Source organism: Selaginella moellendorffii, unplaced genomic scaffold (assembly GCF_000143415.4).
Source record: "Selaginella moellendorffii unplaced genomic scaffold, v1.0 SELMOscaffold_77, whole genome shotgun sequence".
NCBI classification, from domain to species: Eukaryota; Viridiplantae; Streptophyta; class Lycopodiopsida; order Selaginellales; family Selaginellaceae; genus Selaginella; species Selaginella moellendorffii.
Window position 1 is genome coordinate 714045 of NW_003314338.1, and position 20761 is coordinate 734805.

At 40.9% G+C, this 20761-nt stretch overlaps 4 protein-coding genes and 2 long non-coding RNA genes across 9 annotated transcripts; all 6 read left to right on the top strand.

The window, feature by feature from the left end:
• The first annotated feature begins 194 nt into the window (after positions 1–194).
• On the top strand, positions 195–521 carry LOC112341153. The gene is made up of 3 exons (XR_002990443.1): positions 195–233; positions 282–359; positions 409–521. It is a non-coding gene; the product is annotated as an uncharacterized LOC112341153 (long non-coding RNA).
• A 669-nt stretch (positions 522–1190) lies between these two features.
• Positions 1191–2125, top strand: LOC9642917 (ATP-binding cassette sub-family C member 11). The gene is made up of 5 exons (XM_024660797.1): positions 1191–1208; positions 1270–1439; positions 1496–1716; positions 1768–1982; positions 2036–2125. The coding sequence occupies exons 2-5, from the start codon at positions 1326–1328 to the stop codon at positions 2083–2085; spliced, it is 600 nt and encodes a 199-aa protein (XP_024516565.1). The 5' UTR covers positions 1191–1208; positions 1270–1325; the 3' UTR covers positions 2086–2125.
• Positions 2126–4288: 2163 nt separating this feature from the next.
• LOC112341156 lies at positions 4289–4616 on the top strand. Its single transcript, XR_002990446.1, has 3 exons — positions 4289–4341; positions 4402–4513; positions 4566–4616. It is a non-coding gene; the product is annotated as an uncharacterized LOC112341156 (long non-coding RNA).
• Positions 4617–5389: 773 nt separating this feature from the next.
• Positions 5390–8962, top strand: LOC9642468 (ATP-binding cassette sub-family C member 11). The gene is made up of 8 exons (XM_024660756.1): positions 5390–5520; positions 5576–5770; positions 5820–6259; positions 7261–7294; positions 7600–7782; positions 7839–8059; positions 8111–8325; positions 8637–8962. Exons 1-8 carry the CDS (start codon positions 5428–5430, stop codon positions 8960–8962), a joined length of 1707 nt encoding a protein of 568 aa, XP_024516524.1. The 5' UTR covers positions 5390–5427.
• Positions 8963–10204: 1242 nt separating this feature from the next.
• LOC9642469 (PITH domain-containing protein 1) lies at positions 10205–11504 on the top strand. 2 transcript variants are annotated; one of them, XM_002986855.2, is made up of 9 exons: positions 10205–10308; positions 10403–10480; positions 10530–10579; positions 10657–10734; positions 10802–10859; positions 10919–10968; positions 11017–11125; positions 11177–11238; positions 11294–11504. In XM_002986855.2, the coding sequence occupies exons 1-9, from the start codon at positions 10222–10224 to the stop codon at positions 11328–11330; spliced, it is 609 nt and encodes a 202-aa protein (XP_002986901.1). In that variant the 5' UTR covers positions 10205–10221; the 3' UTR covers positions 11331–11504. The 2 variants fall into 2 exon arrangements, with proteins under 2 accessions (XP_002986901.1, XP_024516581.1); XM_024660813.1 differs by lacking the exon at positions 11294–11504 and having other exon boundaries at positions 11177–11242.
• Positions 11505–13919: 2415 nt separating this feature from the next.
• LOC9642470 (probable histidine kinase 6) lies at positions 13920–19187 on the top strand. 3 transcript variants are annotated; one of them, XM_024660767.1, is made up of 13 exons: positions 13920–14957; positions 15031–15267; positions 15316–15485; positions 15545–15760; positions 15816–16002; positions 16062–16113; positions 16165–16394; positions 16451–16549; positions 16602–17245; positions 17307–17789; positions 17854–18163; positions 18215–18507; positions 18578–19187. In XM_024660767.1, exons 1-11 carry the CDS (start codon positions 14469–14471, stop codon positions 18083–18085), a joined length of 3039 nt encoding a protein of 1012 aa, XP_024516535.1. In that variant the 5' UTR covers positions 13920–14468; the 3' UTR covers positions 18086–18163; positions 18215–18507; positions 18578–19187. The 3 variants fall into 3 exon arrangements, with proteins under 3 accessions (XP_024516535.1, XP_024516536.1, XP_024516534.1); XM_024660768.1 differs by having other exon boundaries at positions 17310–17789; XM_024660766.1 differs by having other exon boundaries at positions 15031–15485.
• Positions 19188–20761: the final 1574 nt, after the last annotated feature.

Below are 20761 nucleotides of genomic sequence, written 5' to 3' on the forward strand. Positions count from 1 at the left end.
GGCAAGGAGCACTTCTGATGGTAGACTATTGGATTCGAGTTTGGACAGATAACAAGTATAATTTAGAAAAATACACTTATTTGATACTCTTTACATGCCTTGGTATATTTGCGATCATTATTTCTCTTTTGAAGTGTATTATTTTCAACCAAGCATATTTAACTTCTTCAAGGAATATGCATAACTTAATGGTTGAAAAAGTGTTCCGTTCACCTCTTTTATTTTTTGACCAAGTAAGTACCTAGGTTCATAGCTAAACTAAAGGATAAATTTATATTCAGAATCCAATTGGAAGACTTCTAAATCGCTATAGTAAGGATCAAGCTATAGCAGATGAAACTTTACCATCAGTAATCAAGGTTTGATTGCATTATTAATAATTAAATTAACTAAAACTATATTTTATAGCGAGCACTCGAAGGCATTTATGATTCTATTGGTGGACTAGTACTAATTGGAATTCTAATACCATGGTTTTTGCTTACAATTCCACTTGCATTGGCCATACTTATTTTTGTCAGACAACAATATATTTCTACAGGCAGTGCACTTAAAAGGTTGGATGCTATTTCTCAGTCACCAATATTTACACATTTTACAGAAACACTACAGGTAAAATTGAGTATTTTTTATTTTAAAAATAATACTAACAATGTTTTATTCAAAAGGGAGCGGTTTCTATCAGAGCATATAATTATCAAAAACGGTTTCATGATCAGCTTGTTAAATTGGTGGACAACAATCATAAAGCTTATATTTTATATGTTCATGCATCAAGATGGCTCTCTACAAGATTGGACTTTGTAACTACAATATCTATCACAGTTGCAGCATTTTTTATTGTTTTTTTAAGGAATTATATTTCTCCTGGGCTCACAGGTAAAAGTATCAGCCTGATAGCTTTTTTTGAATATCAGTTCTACAACTGCTAATGCTTTGTTGTATAATCAGGTGTTATACTTGTACAAACTTTAAAGCTTACTGATGTCCTCCAGATTGCAATCAAATGGACAGTTGAAGCAGAAAGCGTGTTTGTAAGTGTGGAGAGAATTCTAGAATATTGTCATTTATCTACAGAGGCCACAAATAAATCTGAGCCAAGGATTCTTTCAAGCAATTGGCCTGCTGCGGGGTCTATTGAGTTTATCAACTACACGTTAGCATACAGGGAAGATCTTCTAGCAGTTTTGAATAACATATCATTTAAGGTAATAATTACTATTGTGTAGTTTTAAATTAGTTATTTTATCCAACAGATTTTCCCATTAGAAAAAATAGGAATTGTGGGAAGAACTGGTGCCGGAAAGTCAAGCTTGGCTGCAGCTATGTTCAGAATGGTTGAGAACATGGCTTGTAGTGGAACAATACTTGTGGATGATATTGACATCAAGACCATTGGACTGGATGATTTGAGACAAAGATTGTCAATAATCCCACAGGTAAGCTTTCAATATAATTCAAATGTCAATGCCTTAGAAGTGTTCACAATGAGCAGGATCCTGTTCTTTTTTCTGGCACATTAAGATTTAACATGGATCCATTTGGAAAGAACGATGATAGAGAAATTCATGAAGCACTGACAAGAGTGCATTTCTCCAGCACACAGTCGTATAAGAACTTTGACAACGGCTTAGATGGTCAGATTACAAGTTCTGGAACAAACTTTAGCGTTGGAGAAAGGCAGCTTCTTTGCCTTGCAAGAAGTTTGCTAAGAAAGTAAGATTGTATTGATTCTACTTCGCAACTGATCATAGCTTATTCTTGCAGGTCCAAAATCCTTATTATGGACGAAGCAACTGCAGCAGTAGACAATGACACAGACCAAATCATTCAAGCAACTATTCGAGCCTCTTTCCAGGATTGCACCGTTCTAACAGTTGCCCATCGCATCCAAACAATTATTGACAATGATCGTGTCTTAGTGATGGAAGCTGGACGCATTGCAGAGTTTGATACCCCCAAGAACCTCCTCAAATTAACAGGCAAGTTATACTCGATTCTATTATGGTTTAGAATCTTATGTTATGTTTCTTAGATGGACTTTTCTTCAACATGGTCGCTCATAATAAAGCAAGGTTAATATGAGATCTATTTCTTTTAAAATGTCTTATCCAGAAGAGTATAATAAAAGATCACTGTAAAAACTACTATTCAAGCTGGTAGTTTAGTAGATGATACTTTCTTATTCAAGTTCACGGTTTTTTCTAAATTATGCAAGAATACTAACATACCACGAAATTTAATTTAACAAGAGAGTGCTCAACCTTGACTACATTTTTACCACTTTGCGCCACCTCCTGCGCTACTGAGTGATCGCTCCACGCCCATATTGACACCAATGCGCAGCTCATCGGACTGGTCTTCTCGCCATTTCCGGCTCTGATGGAAGTGCTGGCAAAACAGCCGAGCTCAATCTTTTCATCCTGGAAGTTCCTTTATGTTCTTCATCGTTTTTTCCTTTTCTTATTTCTAAACTACTCCAGTTTCATGACTGAGGTGAAGATCAAGAGCATTTGCGTCTTCGGAGGCACTGATGGCAGTCCATCCAAAGAAGTGTTTTCAGTCTTTTTCTCTCTGCTGGGTTTTGCTTAGTGCTGGCTTTGCAGGTTTATAAACCGCCAGCTCTTCTGGAAGATGGCATCAAGCTGTTTGTGTACGCAGGCAAATACGATCTCATTTGCAATTGGCTGGTAAGTTCGTGGATAAGTTTGTTTTTAAATGCAGGAAACTATGGATTGATCTGACCAGCAATCTTACGTGGAGGCGAACGTTTAGAAGTTCTCTAGAATTCTTTGTCGTGGAAGTTTATGTATAAGAACTATAATTACATTTGGGTTTTGTGTCGTAGCCCGCTCTCGGATCATCAGGAGACTTCAAGGTTTCAACTTCACGGTTTGTTTCTTAATTTAAGTGCTCGAATCTCAAGCACCGCAAGCACAAAAGCGTGATAGACGTGGAGTTTGATTCAATGGACATAGCTTTGCGCTACTGTGGAGTCGAGCTCGCCGTCCAGCAGTTTTGATTCCCCAGCTTTGTGCTTAGCGCACTGTTTTGGTGACAAGGAGGATCGTGGTGAACGAGACGAGCCTAAGTTGGAGCTGCTTAAAGCGGATATTGAATCGGGCAAAGTTCCACTCTTGGCGGCAATCCAAGTGGTTTGGAGGAGACATGTTATAAGCTGTGAAACCAATGCGCAAGATATTGTGTTTGATGGCCAACCTTTAGTTATGCATGATAAATATTGAGCTAAACATAGTTAATATCCTTATACTAGAATATTACCTAGAATATTTACTATGCGGACAGACACGTGGACCTGTCGCGTACATTTTCTAGGGCTTCCGCTAGCAATGGCGTCGTGCACACCGTTGGTCACCGTGCCGTGGTAGTACCGTTGGTGGTGAGACAACCCACCAGGATCGCTTCCGCCTCCTCCTCCTCCTCCTCCTCGCCGGAGTCGTCCTCCACTTCCGAAGCGCTCATCCTGTTCTTTAGAAAGAACTAGGGCACATGAATAATAATAATAATAATAATAATAATAAAACAAAAGATTTAATGCAGATACTGTTAAATTAAACATTCTTATAAAATAATTATTATTTAGATTTTAAAAATGCAAGTAACTTTTTAATCTAATTATAATTAAAAATAAGGCCTGTTCATCGTCCATTGATTAAAAAACTTACGATAACAGAATATTCTGGCAATCCTAGAAATTATTATAACATTTTCAACGATAGTTTGGTTTGTAACAAGTTTATGCAAATGGAGAGCCCAGAGCTAAAGGCTTCGTTTCTAAGCCGCTTGACATGGCAGTGGATGGGAGCCATGATCTCCACAGGGAACAAGCGTCCCTTGGAGGTAGTCTTAAATTCACCAATCTTGCCAAAATTTGTGTCTGTCTGTCTACTAGATGAGCGATTTGTATGAGCTTAACCAAGAGGATAAGGCAGAATCTTGTGAACAAAGATGGAACGAATGTTACGAGAAAGAGGGGAGCAAAAGAGTGTTGCGAGTGATCTCGAGGTTCCTGGAGTGAAGTTCTTCCTCTTGTTTATCTTGCGCCCTTTGTGGCTGGCAGCGCTCATCTTGCAGGTTTTTGAGCAGTAAGCTCTTGGGACCTTTGTAACTTACACCGATCTCTCCCAGGTTTATGTTATTAAGGAGCTCATCCATCGGTCCAGACTCAAGAGCTCCAGAACATGGAGTGATTTCCTCCTCGTTGCCGGACTGTTCTTCCTGGCACAATCCCAGAGCTTATGCAACATCTGGATGTACTTCTATGGCTGGAGATATGGCGTTCGCTTGCGTGCTGCTTTTTCCATGGCTGCTTTCAACAAGGTCTTTGTGCATAATACTCTTTTGCCTCTTTGTTATATTAACTTTTTGTGATTTATGGAGATGTTGAGCACAAGAACGGCTGAATTTAGTGGATCCTTGGATAGCTTGCCGTTTAATCTTGTCAACAGTGATACCCAAAAGCTGATTGATTTCTTGTGTATACTTCCTTATGGTATGATATGTAGTTGCAATCGCTTTACTCTAAACCATTGTGGGACTTGCAGTGGTTTGCTTTCCATTCCATTTGCTTGTTGTGAGTTTTTTCTTATATCGAGAAGCAGGCATCGCCACACTTGCTGGAGTAGCTTGGACGGTCGTGGTAGGGATATTAATGGTAATAAGAATTCCTGATTCTTTTTCCAAATTGCTTACATCATTATTATATTAGTTCTATGTGGCTAAGTATACGGGGCACTTGGCAAGAAGAAAGCATTCTCACTCTGATGCTCGGGTGGGAATCCTTTGTGAAACTTTGGCTGGCATTAGAACTATCAAGTTCAATGGTTGGGTTCCTTTGTTTATGAAAAAAATCAATAATGTTCGTGCTGGTGAAATGAAGTGGATTTCCAAGTTGGCTATGATCAGTACAATCATGTATATTTTGAAGGTATGTTTTAGTCTCTCAAGATTCTAATTATCATTCTCTATTATTGTCGCAGGATTCATTTGTTCCATTTGCATGCTTATTTGCTTTTGGTGCTTATATCTATCATCATAAAATGCTTGACGTGACAATAGCTTTTGTTGTCCTATCTTTCTTCAGTATTCTTGCAAGGGATAGCATATATTTCATTTATGGTATGGTTTCTATAAAATAAAACATCTCACTGAATGAAATGTTTTTGAAAGGTTTGCCACAAACTTCTAATGCACTAGTAACTGTGGAGAGACTACAGAAGGTGTTGGACTTGCCAAATAGTTTGCAAACATCCAAGTCAAAGGTATAACTTTTTATATTTATTCTTAAGATTTTATTAATTAAGAATAATATATGTTTAGAAAACCTCAAACATTTTTGCTATTGAGCTTTTGGACTGTAATTTTGCTAGAAACACTTCCAAAGGTATTAATCCCAAGCCCATACACATGCAAATACAGAAGGGTATTCTTGCTGGCTTGATTGGTAAGGTGGGAAGTGGTAAGAGTTCTTTGCTATATGGAATTTTAGAAGAACTAAAGGTTGGTTAATTGATGTTGTTTTTATCATTTTGGAAGGTAATAATTGACTTTACAGCTAACTCAAGGTTCATTATTTGTGGAAGGAAATATAGCTTATTCCCCACAACAGCCTTGGATATTAAATGATACAATGCGAAATAATATTGTCTTTGGCAGCATATTTGATAATAAACGCTATGATAATGTAGTGGCGGCTTGTGCACTTAATCATGACATTTCAATGCTACCTAATGGGAGTGACACTGAAATTGTAAGTTATAAGCTATTTATGTTCCTAATTTATATTGTGATTTTAAAAGGGGGAAAGAGGGGTAAATTTAAGTGGCGGACAAAAGGCTAGAGTATCCCTTGCTCGTGCATGCTATAGTACTGCTCCTATTATTCTTTTGGATGATCCTTTATCTGCTGTTGATGCTTCAACAGCTAAATACATCGTTGATTATGTACTAAATGGCATTTTAAAGGGAAGAACAGTAATTATGGCAACACATTCTATTATAAGCTTACAAGCTTGTGATGAAATTTATTTATTAGATACCAACAATGGTATTAAGCGCATCTTATCAAGTTCTAAAGATATAAAAAATGAGATGGAGTTGGTATTGGCTAAAACAGAATCAAATGCTAGTCAATATAGTAAGTTGGACAATTCAAAAGGAGACATAGTGAAACAAGAGACGATGGAGATTGGAAATATTAAGCTCTCTCATTATTTAGAATATCTACACATAGCTGGTTGGTAAGTTTTTTTAATTATTGATATGGATTTCGATTATATAAATGTACAGGTCAACTTTTTTAATAATTCCCATATTTATTTTGGGGCAAGGAGCACTTTTAATGGTAGAATATTGGATTCGAATTTGGACAGATAACAAGTATAATATATCAAAATACACTTATTTGATACTCTTTACATGCCTTGGTATATTTGCGATCATTATTTCTCTTTTGAAGTGTATTATTTTCAACCAAGCATATTTAACTTCTTCAAATAATATGCATAAGTTAATGGTTGAAAAAGTGTTCCGTTCACCTCTTTTATTTTTTGACCAAGTAAGTACCTAAGTTCATAGCTAAACTAAAGGATAAATTTATATTCAGAATCCAATTGGAAGACTTCTAAATCGCTATAGTAAGGATCAAGCTATAGCAGATGAAACTTTACCATCACATATCAAGGTTTGATTGCATTATTAATATTTAAATTAACTAAAAATAATTTTTTTAGCGAGCACTCAAAGGCATTTATGCTTCTATTGGTGGACTAGTACTAATTGGAATTCTAATACCATGGTTTTTGCTTACAATTCCACTTGCGTTGGCCCTACTTATTTATGTCAGACAACAATATATTTCTACAGGCAGTGCACTTAAAAGGTTGGATGCTATTTCTCAGTCACCAATATTTGCACATTTTACAGAAACACTACAAGTAAAATTGAGTATTTTTTATTTTAAAAATAATACTAACAATGTTTTATTCAAAAGGGAGCGGTTTCTATCAGAGCATATAATAATCAAAAACGGTTTCATGACCAACTTGTTAAATTGGTGGACAACAATCATAAAGCTTATATTTTATATGTTCATGCATCAACATGGCTCTCTACGAGATTGGACTTTATAACTACAATATCTATCACAGTTGCAGCATTTCTTATTGTGTTTTTAAGGAATTATATTTCTCCTGGGCTCACAGGTAAAAATATCAGCCTGCTAGCTTTTTTTGAATATCAGGTCTACAACTGCTAATGCTTTGTTTAATAGTCAGGTGTTATACTTGTACAAACCTTAAAGCTTACTGATGTCCTCCAGATTGCAATCAAACGGACAGTTGAAGCAGAAAGCTTGTTTGTAAGTGTGGAGAGAATTCTAGAATATTGTCATTTATCTACAGAGGCCACAAATAAATCTGAGCCAAGGATTCTTTCAAGCAATTGGCCTACTGCTGGGTCTATTGAGTTTATCAACTACACGTTAGCATACAGGGAAGATCTTCCAGCAGTTTTGAATAACATATCATTTAAGGTAATACTTATTATTGTGTAGTTTAAAATTAACTATTTTATCCAACAGATTTTCCCATTAGAAAAAATAGGAATTGTGGGAAGAACTGGTGCCGGAAAGTCAAGCTTGGCTGCAGCTATGTTCAGAATGGTTGAGAACATGGCTTGTAGTGGAACAATACTTGTGGATGATATTGACATCAAGACCATTGGACTGGATGATTTGAGACAAAGATTGTCAATAATCCCACAGGTAAGCTTTCAATATAATTCAAATGTCAATGCCTTAGAAGTGTTCACAATGAGCAGGATCCTGTTCTTTTTTCTGGCACATTAAGATTTAACATGGATCCATTTGGAAAGAACGATGATAGAGAAATTCATGAAGCACTGACAAGAGCGCATTTCTCCAGCACACAGTCGTATAAGAACTTTGACAACGGCTTAGATGGTCAGATTACAAGTTCTGGAACAAACTTTAGCGTTGGAGAAAGGCAGCTTCTTTGCCTTGCAAGAAGTTTGCTAAGAAAGTAAGATTGTATTGATTCTACTTCTCAACTGATCATAGCTTATTCTTGCAGGTCCAAAATCCTTATTATGGACGAAGCAACTGCAGCAGTAGACAATGACACAGACCAAATCATTCAAGCAACTATTCGAGCCTCTTTCCAGGATTGCACCGTTCTAACAGTTGCCCATCGCATCCAAACAATTATTGACAATGATCGTGTCTTAGTGATGGAAGCTGGACGCATTGCAGAGTTTGATACCCCCAAGAACCTCCTCAAACTAACAGGCAAGTTATACTCGATTCTATTATGGTTTTAGAATCTTATGTTATGTTCCTTAGATGGATTTTTCTTCAACATGGTCGCTCATAATAAAGCAGCTAATGAAAAAGTTTAATATGAGATCTATTTCTTTTAAAATGTCTTATCCAGAAGAGTATAATAAAAGATCACTGTAAAAACTATATTTACATTTATTGAGTTTGATGGGAGCTCCACGTGTGAAACCTTGATGTCCTTGAAGTCGCATTCGTGATAATTGATGACTCCGCGGTTTGTTTCCAATCTAGAGCTTCAGTTTAACTGCTCAAACCTCAAGCTCAACCTCATCGAAAGCACGAACACATGCTGGACGTGAGGTTTGATGCAATGGACGTAATTTTGAAGTACCGTGGAGCCGAGCTCGCAGTCCAGCCATTTTCATTCCCCACCTTTGTGCTTGCGGAGACTGTTTTGGTGAAACGGGGGATCATGGTGAACGAGACGAGCCTTTCCCTGGATAAGTTGAAGCTGTTTAAAGCGGATGTTGAATCGGGCAAAGTCCCACTCTCGGCAGCAATCCTGTCAGTGCCCAGTGGATTGAAGACAGTTCATCCAGTAGCTCGGATTACTTGCAGGCTGATCTTACCTGTGACTTGGGCATGATTCTTCCACAGATGGGTGAAACCAATGCGCAAGATATTGTGTTTGATGGTGCCCTGTACTGTCCCTATTATGATACTAAACTATGCAAGAATATACTAACATACCACGAAATTTAATTTAACACTTGACTACATTTTTACCCTGCGCCACCGAGTGGTCGCTCCACGCCCATATTGACACCAATGCGCAGCTCATCGGACTGGCATTCTCGCCTCGCGGTTGAGATTTCGGGCTCTGATGTAAGTGCTGGCAAAGGAGCCGAGCTCAATCTTTTCATCCTGTAAGTTCCTTTGTGTTCTTTGTCGTTTTTCCTTTTTTTTTTTTTAATTTCTAAACTACTCCAGCTTCACGACTGACTTGAAGATCAAGAGCATTTGCGTCTTCGGGGGCACTGATGGCAGTCCATCCAAAATGAAAGCGTAAGTGTTTTCAGTCTTTTTCTCTCTGCTGGGTTTTGCTTAGTGCTGGCTTTCATTTGCAATTGGCTGGTAAGGTCGTGGATAAGTTTGTTTTTAAATGCAGGAAACTCTGGATTGATCCGACCAGCAATCTTACGTGGAGGCGAATGTTAGCGTAGATGGCCAGACGGCAGGCTTGGTCTCTGGCTATGGTCCCTTGACCTTCCTCCAGGTGTGCTTCTACCGTTTAGTAGAATTCTTTGTCGTGGAAGTTTATGTGTAAGAACTATAATTACATTCAGAAATGTGTCGTAGCCCTTTTCCCATTGTGTATGCTGGTCGGATCATCAGGAACGATGGTGCGACTTCAAGGTTTCAACTTCACGGTTTGTTTCTCCAGTTTAAGTGCTCGAATCTCAAGCACCGCAAGCACACGCGTACGTGGAGTTTGATTCAATGGACGCTATCCAGCAGTTTTGATTCCCCAGCTTTGTGCTTGCGAAGGAGCGCACTGTTTTGGCGACAAGGAGGATCGTGGTGAACGAGACGAGCCTTCCTGCGGATAAGTTGGAGCTGCTTAAAGCGGATGTTGAATCGGGCAAAGTTCCACTCTCGGCGGCAATCCAAGTGGGTTGGAGGAGAAATGTCATAAGCTGTGACTTGGGCATGACTTTCTAGATTATCCTCTGAATATTCTATTTAGGGCAGGGTCATGGAAACCTTACCATGATAAATATTGAGCTAAACATAGTTAATATCCATACACTATACTAGAATATTACCTATAATATTTAACGGACACGTGGACCTGTCGCGAATGCAGGATAACCTTGGCTACATTTTCTAGGGCTTTTGCTAGCGATGGCGTCGTGCACACACCACCACGACTGCGCCGACCACTCCTGCGCCGCCGAGTGGTCGCTCCACGCCCACATTGACACCGCCAAGGTAAATGCGCAGCTCCGCGCCATCGATCGGGGCGCGACATTCGAACGTCGCGTCTCGGGGTCGAGATTTTGGGCTCTGATGCGTGTGCCTGTAGGTCTGGGCGCTGAACGAGGCCTCTCCAGGCAGCTCCAAATCGGTCTTCAAGAGCTGGGATCAGCGACTGGATCTCTCGGTAAGTGCTGCCAAAAGAGCGTTCTTTTTACATTTTTTTGGCCGTGTAGGGATCGCTGGAGAGCAATGAGGACGATCCCGAGCTCATTCTTTTCATCCCGTGAGTTTCTCTTTGTTCTTCTTTGTGAAGTGTTGTTCTTTCTTTCTTTCTTTCTAAAACAAAGAAAACTACTCCAGCTTCACCACTGACGTGAAGATCAAGAGCATTTGCGTCGTCGGAGGCACTGATGGCAGCAGCCCATCCAAAATGAGAGCGTAAGTGTTTCGTTTTCTTTTTTTTTTCCCTTTCTCTGCCGGGTTTTGCTTAGCGCTGGCTTTGCAGGTTCATAAACCGCGAGGACATCGACTTCTCGGATGCGAGGGAGCTCCTTCCCGTGCAGGTGTGCTCCGAGAAGTGTTACGCTTGTCTAGAATCTAAGCTCATCCTTTTTCTTTGCAGGAGTGGGATTTGGCTGAGAATCTCCACGGAGAGCTGGAGTACCCAACGAGGTAACTTCAACTCTTTTGGATTGGTGCCTTTAAAACTCTTCCTCTCAGGTATCCCAAGTTCCAAGGCGTCGCCAATCTGACCCTGCATTTCCCGACCAACTTTGGCGGCACGAGCACGCGCATCCACTACGTTGGACTGAAAGGAGAATCTACCAAGGTTGAGTCGTGCTCCTTGTGGTATACTTACCTGATTTATGAGCTTGTACAGGTGAATCGGGATGCTGTGACTAATGCAGTCTACGAGGCATATCCAAATCTGTCAGAGCACCAGTAAGTCGGGGTTTTCACGCAAGGAATGCCGGTGACGATTTGTTTTGTCTTGCAGGATCCCAGGTGGTACTGGAGCACCCGAAGTTTCGTAGCTTTTCGGAGGCGCTCTACTCCCCCCGAGTGATTTACTCGTTACGTTTCGCTCTATAAGGTGTTGCTAGCGCTAGAGCTGTACAGGGAAGCTTGGTTTTGGACGCCTTTTGAGACCGGAAATGATACCAAAGCCAGGAAAGTTTTTTGGTACTTGAGTCTACTTTTTTTTTTTTTTTCCCTTTTGTCAACCCTTTCACAGGTACTGTCTTCTCTGTAAGCACAGGACCAGGACATCGTCTATCGTACGCTTCTTTTTTAATCTCTTGACATGGTTATGACAACCCATGTTCGATCTCTGTTTAAAGTGGGTCTACAAACACGCCAACTTTGCTGGGTGTAGAACAGGTAAGCTACACCTGGGATGTCCTTACTGCTCTATCGGGCAAGGTGATCGAAACATTTGGTAAATCCTGGACAGATGGCTTGGCTCGACAATTTCACTTTAGATCTTTGGTTTTCTAGCTAGCTGACAGGGTACTAGATGCGCAATGCCTCCTCGATTGAATGCTTGGCGCTATGAAACTAGACCGAGAACGGGAAACCCTGGGTATTGGCTTGAAGCTTACAAGAGAAGCTAGTCCAGGCCGATGGCCCCAGATGGATATCTAGATCCAAAGAAGATAAATTAATATAAATATACAATATTTATATGACACTAGAAAGCTATGAATTGAAAGTAATAAAATCATAACATGATAAATCAAAACAGTAAACAGAGAAATTATTACAGTAGCTGTTAAAATACAGTTTTAGAAATGATAGATAAACAGTATTATTTTAGAGCGTAAAAAGTAGCAACTATTTCAATAATATTAATCTTATAAAATATAATTAGACCTAAATTTATTAACAATATTAGTAATAAGTCCTTTTCTAATCTTCTTTTTCATTTAAATGTATAATTAAATATTCTAGAATATCCTATTTGAAATGAGTTTATCCTGTCTAAAACTAGATAAATAAATAAACTAATGGAAAACATAACTTTATTATTTCTAAATAAGAACAAAGCCTCTGAAATTCAATTTTTTTTCAAGTCTGCAACATCTATATAATTAAATGTTTCACATCACCCTACAAGAAAATAAAGTACAAAAGAGTAGTATCAATTGAAGAACCCATGATGAATACATGATAGGAAAAACAATTGAGGGTGATAGTTTGTATGTATAAAGGGCACATTTAACTTCCAAAAGAAAGGAGAGACCCCACAACCCACCCAGGGCAGAGAACATTGAGTGCTGGTCTACCTAAAGTGAGGCAAAATACCCTTAGTTCAGCATGCTCAAATATTCTTTAGGTAAATTGTTTCCAAGTTTGTACCAGACTTCCAAAAAGAAGCCCCTTGTACAATTTACATTGTACATTAGATGGAGTATTGCAAGTTGGTGCATATGCATTTAGTTTATCCTTATGTTTTGTTCTTTTTGGAAAATTACATCTGGTTTTTATTTTCCCAAGTTGTGCACTACATTTGTTTTCTGATTTTAAATTCCTTGTTTTTTTCCATTACTTTATCATTTTTGCAGGCATGTCATGTGCTCCTCTTAAAAGCTGGGCAGAATACTCTCTTTCCTGTTTTGCTTTGAAGGTCTTGGGAGTGTGATGTTGTAACCACCTTGCTTAGAGCAGGCTTGCTCTCCTTTTTGCCCCCTCCAAACATTTTTATTAGACTAGCCAACAAAGGGGTATCTGTCTTTTGGATTTCAACTTGCAAAATGCCAAGCTCCACTGATTTAGTTGGAATATGATAGCCCACGAGGCACCATGAGGGAGTGAGGTAATTTTTAGGTCCCATGCTCCTCAATCGGGCACACGTGGATGGAAACAAGTTAGTCACCAAACAAGCTTTGTTATGGACTATATCTCAAAGTCTCTCCTTCAAGGAGAATACTCTGTTTTGGACCAAATCTCAAGGTCTCCTTAAGGATGATAATGACATTGTTTTCATCCTAGCAGCAGCAGCTACCATGTTTGAGACTGGATCCTTTTGGAAAGATCTCATTGAATTTGCTCTCTAATCACAGGTAAAGTGAATCAAATTCTACACATGGGGACAGATCGTGTCATTGAATGTGCTCTCTAATCGCAGGTTAAGTGAATGTAATCCTACACACGTCTCGTGAGGAAAGGTTCAGCTTTTTCTTTGCTTTTGTCGAAATGGGTGACAGATCATGTCGTTCTTTACAAGATCAATGGTTATCAAGCCGAGAAAGTTAGAAAAGATTAAATGGAAAGAGTTTTCAAATGTAGAAGTTGAGACGAATTGGAAAGCCCAGTGATTGGAACAACACACTGAAAGAGAGAAAGGAGGAATCTATCAACATCCAAGGTATATGGTCAAGGACCTCACAATGGATGTGTAATATGTGTAGTTCTAACTGTATGGTTATGGATGACATGACACCCTCCAGCAAAAAAATAATAATTTTCTAATTTTTTGGCTGACTTTTGCGATAGTAAAGGAGAAAAACACTAGTGGTGGTGGATGACTGCGGCGTAGTGCGGCATGCCGCGGCATGCCGCGGCGACCGCTGCGGCATAGCTCATTCCCTTATCCACGGAGAAGAGAGAAGAATGGAGTTTTCACACTGTGGCGCAATGAAAGAAAGACCCTCGCAGCTCTTTCTTTGGCTCTTTTTCTTCTCGGCTTTTCAGGGATTAGGGAAGGCATGTTGAGAGCGCGAATGCGGCGGCGCGCGCCATCGCTGCGGTTAGAGCGCTCCAGGGCGTAGACCGGGTAGGGAAACAGGGTTTCGATGCCGGCGCCAGGCGATCTTGGCGGTGTTTGGTCGGATCTAGCGATATTTCGGGGTGGAATCGGCTTCTTGGCTCCCAGGTTCTCGGCAGTGGCCTCGCATTGCGGTCTGTGATGCTCCGGCCGGCCAGCAATCCAGATTAGGGGAAAGAGGAGAGGAAGGAATGCACGGCGATGGAAGCGCCGGGAATGCTGAGCATTGGAAGGATCTGGAGTGACGAGGAGCGATAAGCGCAGCTCTCTTTATTCCACTGTTTGGGGAAAAGCTGTGGCATATTCGCGTAGATCTATATCGGCCGCCAGGAGCAATTTGGCCTGCGAGCTGGGGGACAAGGAGGACAATGACTCAACTCCAACGAACAGGATCGAGATAGGAACAATGTGTCAAGTTCCAGCCGCGAAGGAGATTTTCAGTCGCTCTTCGATGGATAGCTGCGGCAAACGGGGTGGCAAGGAATTGCCCAATGGGACCAGCTCCGCCACCACCAGCACCAGCACCAGCACCAGCACGACCACGAACGCCGCCGCCGCCGGGGGCAATCAAGGAAGGCTGGCTGTCAAGTGGTGGGTGCCTCCAGCGAGCTCTCGCAGCTCGGGATCCAAGAGCAAAGGGCAGAAGATCGGTGAGAAGTGGTATGGAACGCTACTACTTTTGTGGCTGCTCGGGGGGATTTGCGTCTCTATCTGGGTGTACAGGTCCATGAACGCTGGGAACATCAGGCGCCACAGGGAGCTGCTTGACAACATGTGTGACGAGCGAGCGTGGATGCTCCAGGATCAATTCACAGCGAGTATGAACCACGTTAAGGCACTGGCTGCGCTCCTCCGGACATTTCATCTGGGAAAGCAGCCGTCGGTGCTCGACCAGGTTCGTTCTCTTTCCATTTTTTTTTTCCTCCGCACTTTTTTCTCTAGCTTACTTCTTTTTTCCCTTTCTATAGGAGACATTTGCTGTCTACACGAAGCGGACGGAATTCGAGAGGCCGTTGATGACTGGGGTGGCGTATGCCCAGCGCCTGTTTCACTCGGAGCGGGAGGCCTTTGAGAGGCGCTATGGCTGGGAGATCAAGACAATGACAACCAAAAAAGTCCAGAGTCCCCAAGCAGAGTACGCGCCAGCCGTTTTTACGCAGAACAGCTTGTCTTATCTAGAGTCCCTCGACATGCTGTCCGGGAAGGCAAGTGCTCCCTTGTTTTGTTTTAGCTTCTCACACGCGGAGCTGCAGGAAGACTGTGACAACATATTGCGGGCTAGATCATCCGGGAAAGGAGTTTTGACGACTCCAATGAGACTTCTCGAGTCTAACCACCTAGGCATCGTGGTGACTTTCACCGTCTATAAGGAGGATCTGCCCGAAGACGCTTCGGAGGAAGAACGAATTGCTGCAAGTGCCGGGTACTGCTGATTCTGATTGCTTTATAGCATGTGGTGTCTGATATACTTTTACCATGCAGCTATGTCGGTGGTGCATTCGACTTCGAATTGCTTGTGACAAACTTGCTAAAGCAACTTGCCGGTAGTCAATCAATCATCGTGAATGTCTATGACGTGACGAACGAATCTAAGCCTCTACTTATGTATGGCCCCGATGCTTACTTGGAAGGGCGTGACGTCCATGTGACGGAACTAGACTTTCGGGATCCTGCAAGAAAGCATGAAATTCGCTGCAGGTAAAAGAGCTTACCATGGCTTTTCTACGGATTGACAGATGCTGTTACTTTTCAGGTTTCACAATCCCCTTCCGATTTCATGGTCGGCTATCACAACTTCAGTGGGAATATTGGTGATCGTGTTTTTGGTGGGTCATATATTGCACGCAGCAATAAATAGGATACAGAAAGTTGAGGAAGATTATCGACGTATGGAAGATTTGAAAGTACTGGCTGAGTCTGCTGATATTGCAAAATCTCAGGTATGATTGTATGGCATCTATTTGACCTTATATTCAGATGATGACACTTTTTTGTGAAGTTTTTGGCGACTGTTTCCCATGAAATTCGCACCCCAATGAATGGAGTACTAGGTAAAGAATTAAATTTTTATGTACATTTTTCTGAAGTTTTGGTGTACACAGGAATGCTTCAAATGCTTATGGATACAGACCTCGATCCAACACAACGCGACTATGCAGGAACAGCTCACGAAAGCGGGAAGCAGCTCATAAAGCTCATCAACGAGGTTTTGGACCAAGCCAAGATCGAATCTGGACGAATGGAACTCGAAATGGTTCCTTTCGATTTGAGGACCATTCTTGACGACATTCTTTGCTTGTTTTCAGCCGAAATCAAGGATAAGGGAATCGAGGTACGCAAGCTTTTCATTTTATATGACAGCCATCCTGAGGCCTTGTTTAATCCAAGTTGGCTGTCTTCGTTTCGGAAAAAGTACCTGACGTCCTGGTAGGAGATCCTGCTCGCCTACATCAAATTATTACCAACCTTGTTGGCAACTCTGTCAAGGTAAGGAATTGTTTGCGCCGTTTTCTGCTGTAGTGATGGCTTCTATATGCAGTTCACAGAACGGGGCCACATCTTTGTGTGCGTTCATATGGAAGACGAGTTGACCACAGTCTCAAAAGAGGAAGGATTCGACTCGTGCAATACGCTGAGTGGCATGAAGGCTGCAGACCCCAGGCTTAGCTGGGACAGTTTTAAGAGTTTGGTTGGCGGGCTTGAGGATAGAAACTGTGGCGAGCTTACGGATGTCAGGATCGTGTTCAACGTTGAAGACACAGGGGTGGGGATTCCGCTTCTTGCACAGGATCGTGTTTTCACGCCGTTCATGCAAGCTGACAGTTCTACTTCGAGGAATTATGGTGGCACTGGGATAGGATTGAGCATAAGCAAGTGCTTGGTGGAGTTGATGCAAGGCAGCATGGACTTTGTCAGCCAACCTGGTATCGGAGCTACATTCAGATTCTCGGTAGTGTTCAAAAGAGGGGAAATGAAAATGCCGGAGGCCAGATACCCGCATATAAGTCCAAAGCATTCTCAGATGGCGCGGCTGACGCCGTGCTTGAAGAATATGCGGGCACTTGTTGTTGACGGGAGGCCTGTAAGGTCACAGATAACGAGATACCACTTGCAAAGACTGGGAATGCAAGTTGAAGTCGTAAATGATATACCGGCAGCTTTGTCTGGGGGTGCGAACTCAAGGTAAGATACTCGGTGGTTGTTTGCTTTTGTCCAAACACTGACGGATGCTCTTGTTTTGTAGAAGCCTTGATATGGTGCTTGTCGACAAAGACTCCTGGGGGCCGGGTTCCGGACTCGTGGTTCCTCAAAAGTTGAAGGACGCGGGAGGAAGGTTTAAGAATGCGAAGTTTATCCTACTTGCGGGTTCGGCGATTGATAACGAGCCTCTGAAAACTGCTCCGTCCGGCTTCATTGCTACACATCACAAACCTGTCCGAGCAAGCTCTTTTGCAACTTTCCTGGAGAAAGTTTTCGGCTTTGGCAGTAAAAGATTGAACGGCAGGGAGATTTCGCAGGGGTCGAGGTTGCACAGTCTCTTATCTGGGAAGCAGATATTAGTGGTTGATGACAATAAAGTCAACAGGCGAGTTGCTGCCGGTGCTCTCACCAAGTATGGTGCTCGCGTTGAATGTGTCGAGAGTGGCAAAGCAGCGATTGCAAGACTTCAGCCATCCCACGAGTTTGACGCATGCTTTATGGACGTCCAAATGCCCGAGATGGACGGGTGGGTAGTATTTCATTTTCCTGTTTGTCGTAAATGACGTCTTGTGTCCTTTACTCTTGTGCAGCTTTGAAGCAACTAGAAAGATTCGGGAAGCTGAGGGACACGATTGCAAGTGTCGCCTCCCTATTCTGGCAATGACAGCGGACCTCATCCAGGCCACCCGGGACGAATGCACCAAGTGTGGTATGGATGGTTACGTATCGAAACCGTTTGAAGAGGAGCAGCTTTACAAGGCCGTCGCCAAGTACTTCGAGTCTTCGGCAAAACCGAATGATCTCAAAGGCAAAAGCGAATGATCTCAAAGGGCCTTGAGGTGCAGCAGGCTTTGGAGGAAAGCTAATGATTTTGACGCCATACCGGGCGACAGGGTGGAGGTAAAAAGTGTGAGCACTCCCACTGGAATGAATCTAATCGTTCGTTTACAGAATCTCCTCGGGTAGTTTCCTGCTCTGGAGCAGGATACTCGAAGCGATGACAACATCAAGGTGAAGTCTAGGGATTTGTATATTCTATTGACGTGATTTCCAGTGCACAACCAAAGAACTGTAGGGAATGCACTGAGGCAGCAATTGCGCGAGTGTATATACTCCAATAACATACCGGTTTTGGCGTCTCAATTCTCGTCTAGTTCTACACAGGAAGTGGGCTTCAAAGCTGTTCGAGTACTCTGTACACCAAGACTCAAGTTTGACGACTCTACCTGACCCGCAAGCAACAGGTACCCACTGTGATCTAGAAAATACTTCGCAGCTTGAACAGCTTGAGAAACCTGACTCTAGCTCTTAAAGGCTCCCAGCAAGCACGTCCATTCCAGAGCAGTGGGAACGATGGTGGAGAGAAGCTCTTGTGCATCACTCGGATGTCCGGCACGGCAGGAGAGGTCGAGCATGCAGCAGTAGTGGTGCTTGTTGGGCGACACTCCAAAGTCCACGCTCACCGACCCAAAATGGTCTCTGTCGTGAAGCAACATCCCTTCGTAACTACAGAACAGAACTGAAGTTGATATCATCCGGCAGCTCGGCAACTTTGAGCTCGGCAAAGAGATCAAAAGCTTCGGTGGTGTGGCCATTTTGGGCGTAGGCAGCGAGCAGGGAATTCCAGGAACAGATACGAGGCTCGGGTGCCCAGCAGAAGTTCTGTGCAGCAAGGCCGAGGTGGCCGTTCCGAGCATCCGTCACGGCAGTCCACAAGACAAAAATCTCCGGCATTGGAAGAAGCAGACGTACGCCGAGAGCATCGCGTTCCAGCTGGTGGAGTCCCGCTGCGGCATTCCATCGAAGATTTCCCGGGAGAGAACGAGCCCAAGCTTGCGTTAAAGAATGCTAGCTCAAGATGTGGGCATATGCTCCAAGCATGGGGATCGTTGTGGCATATTCTCTAGCATATTTCTAGCTTCAATGCACAATCATCACTCTCCACGAGCTGGAGTTGCCATGAAAAGCATATTCCGTGCTGCCACTCATTCCACGAGGACGGCAGGTCTTTTGATCGGCATGGTATGAGATGCCTCTATTTTGTTGTCCACTGGATTTTATGGGATAGAGGATCTAATCAAGCAGCAGAATGGCTGGGTGATTGATTTGGTGGCAAGAGGCATCACTAGGAATATGATTAAGCATGGGACTTGCTCTCACTTGCTGCAACCAAGGTTGACCATTGAACGCAAAGGCATTTGTATTGTCACATTTAGTCGGAATGTGGGCAAGTAACAAATTGAGTAAAAACAAAATAATAACATTGGTCCTTTGTTCTGTATTTTGTTCTTTCTGACTATATTTATATAAAATCAGGTGTAATAACTAAATTTATGGGCTATTTTATTTTTTTTCTTTGGCTCCCCTTTAATCTGAAAAATTTTGTAGGCTAAAATTTCACTGTAGTTTCAATTTTAACATTTAATTATTCTTTCAGGTAAAAGTTAAATGAGATTTTATTGATACTTTTGATATTGAAACAATGAAACTTGAATAATTTAATGATTCAAATGAAAGCTGAAGTTGGCAATTTGAAGTAATTTATGAGCCTTTCAAAGATAAAATATCAACTATTATTCTTAATCATTGTGTTGGTAATAATAATGGAAAGATGGTAAAAGGAGTGATTTTCACATATCATGTCATACTGTAACAATAAGTATAACTCTTGCTAATAAAGTAAAATTATATGCAATTTATCTTAAATTTGATGGAAATGAGAATTTCTAAAAATTCATTCTAAATGATATTATATTAAATCAAAATAGCTATGTTAAATTTGAAAATTAATATAAAATAAGACTTTTTATCTGACTAGTCCAAAAAATATTAAAATTATCAAAACATTTATTCATCTTCGTAACTAATGAGTAGTTCTTTAATATGGGAAATTTGAAAATAAAAATATAAACATATTTATATTACTATATTTTTAGTAAAATAATTTAATAATGATAAAATCCAACATCTTTATATTTTACATACATTCAACATTTTTCTGATTTAATTCTATTCAATGCTTAAATTCTATTTTTCCTTTATGATGAGATACATAAAATGTTTCTTTCATATTTAAGTTTTATATATAGAGTATTAACTTAATTTTGAATTACCTTTAACTGTTAGGGGATAGATATTTTATATATTACATATATAAAAACTTTATTCACTAAGAAAAGGAAAATAATTTTAAATTATTTTTAGTATGGATATTTTTTAATTTCTTGACATGAATTTATACATTTTATTATATTTAATCATAAAAAAAGTGAGATGAAAAACAATTATATTAAATGACAGAATTAAAATTTATAATGGTTTATACATCAATTCACTTGTTTAAATACAAGAAAAGATTTATTTAATATTATTTAATTTAATTTATAATTAGAAGAGATAATAAAATTTTCTCAAAAAAGAGTATTTCAATTTTTATATACTTAAAACAACTTGTACTAAAAAGAAATAAACTAGTGATATTAAACTGGGAATAAAAAT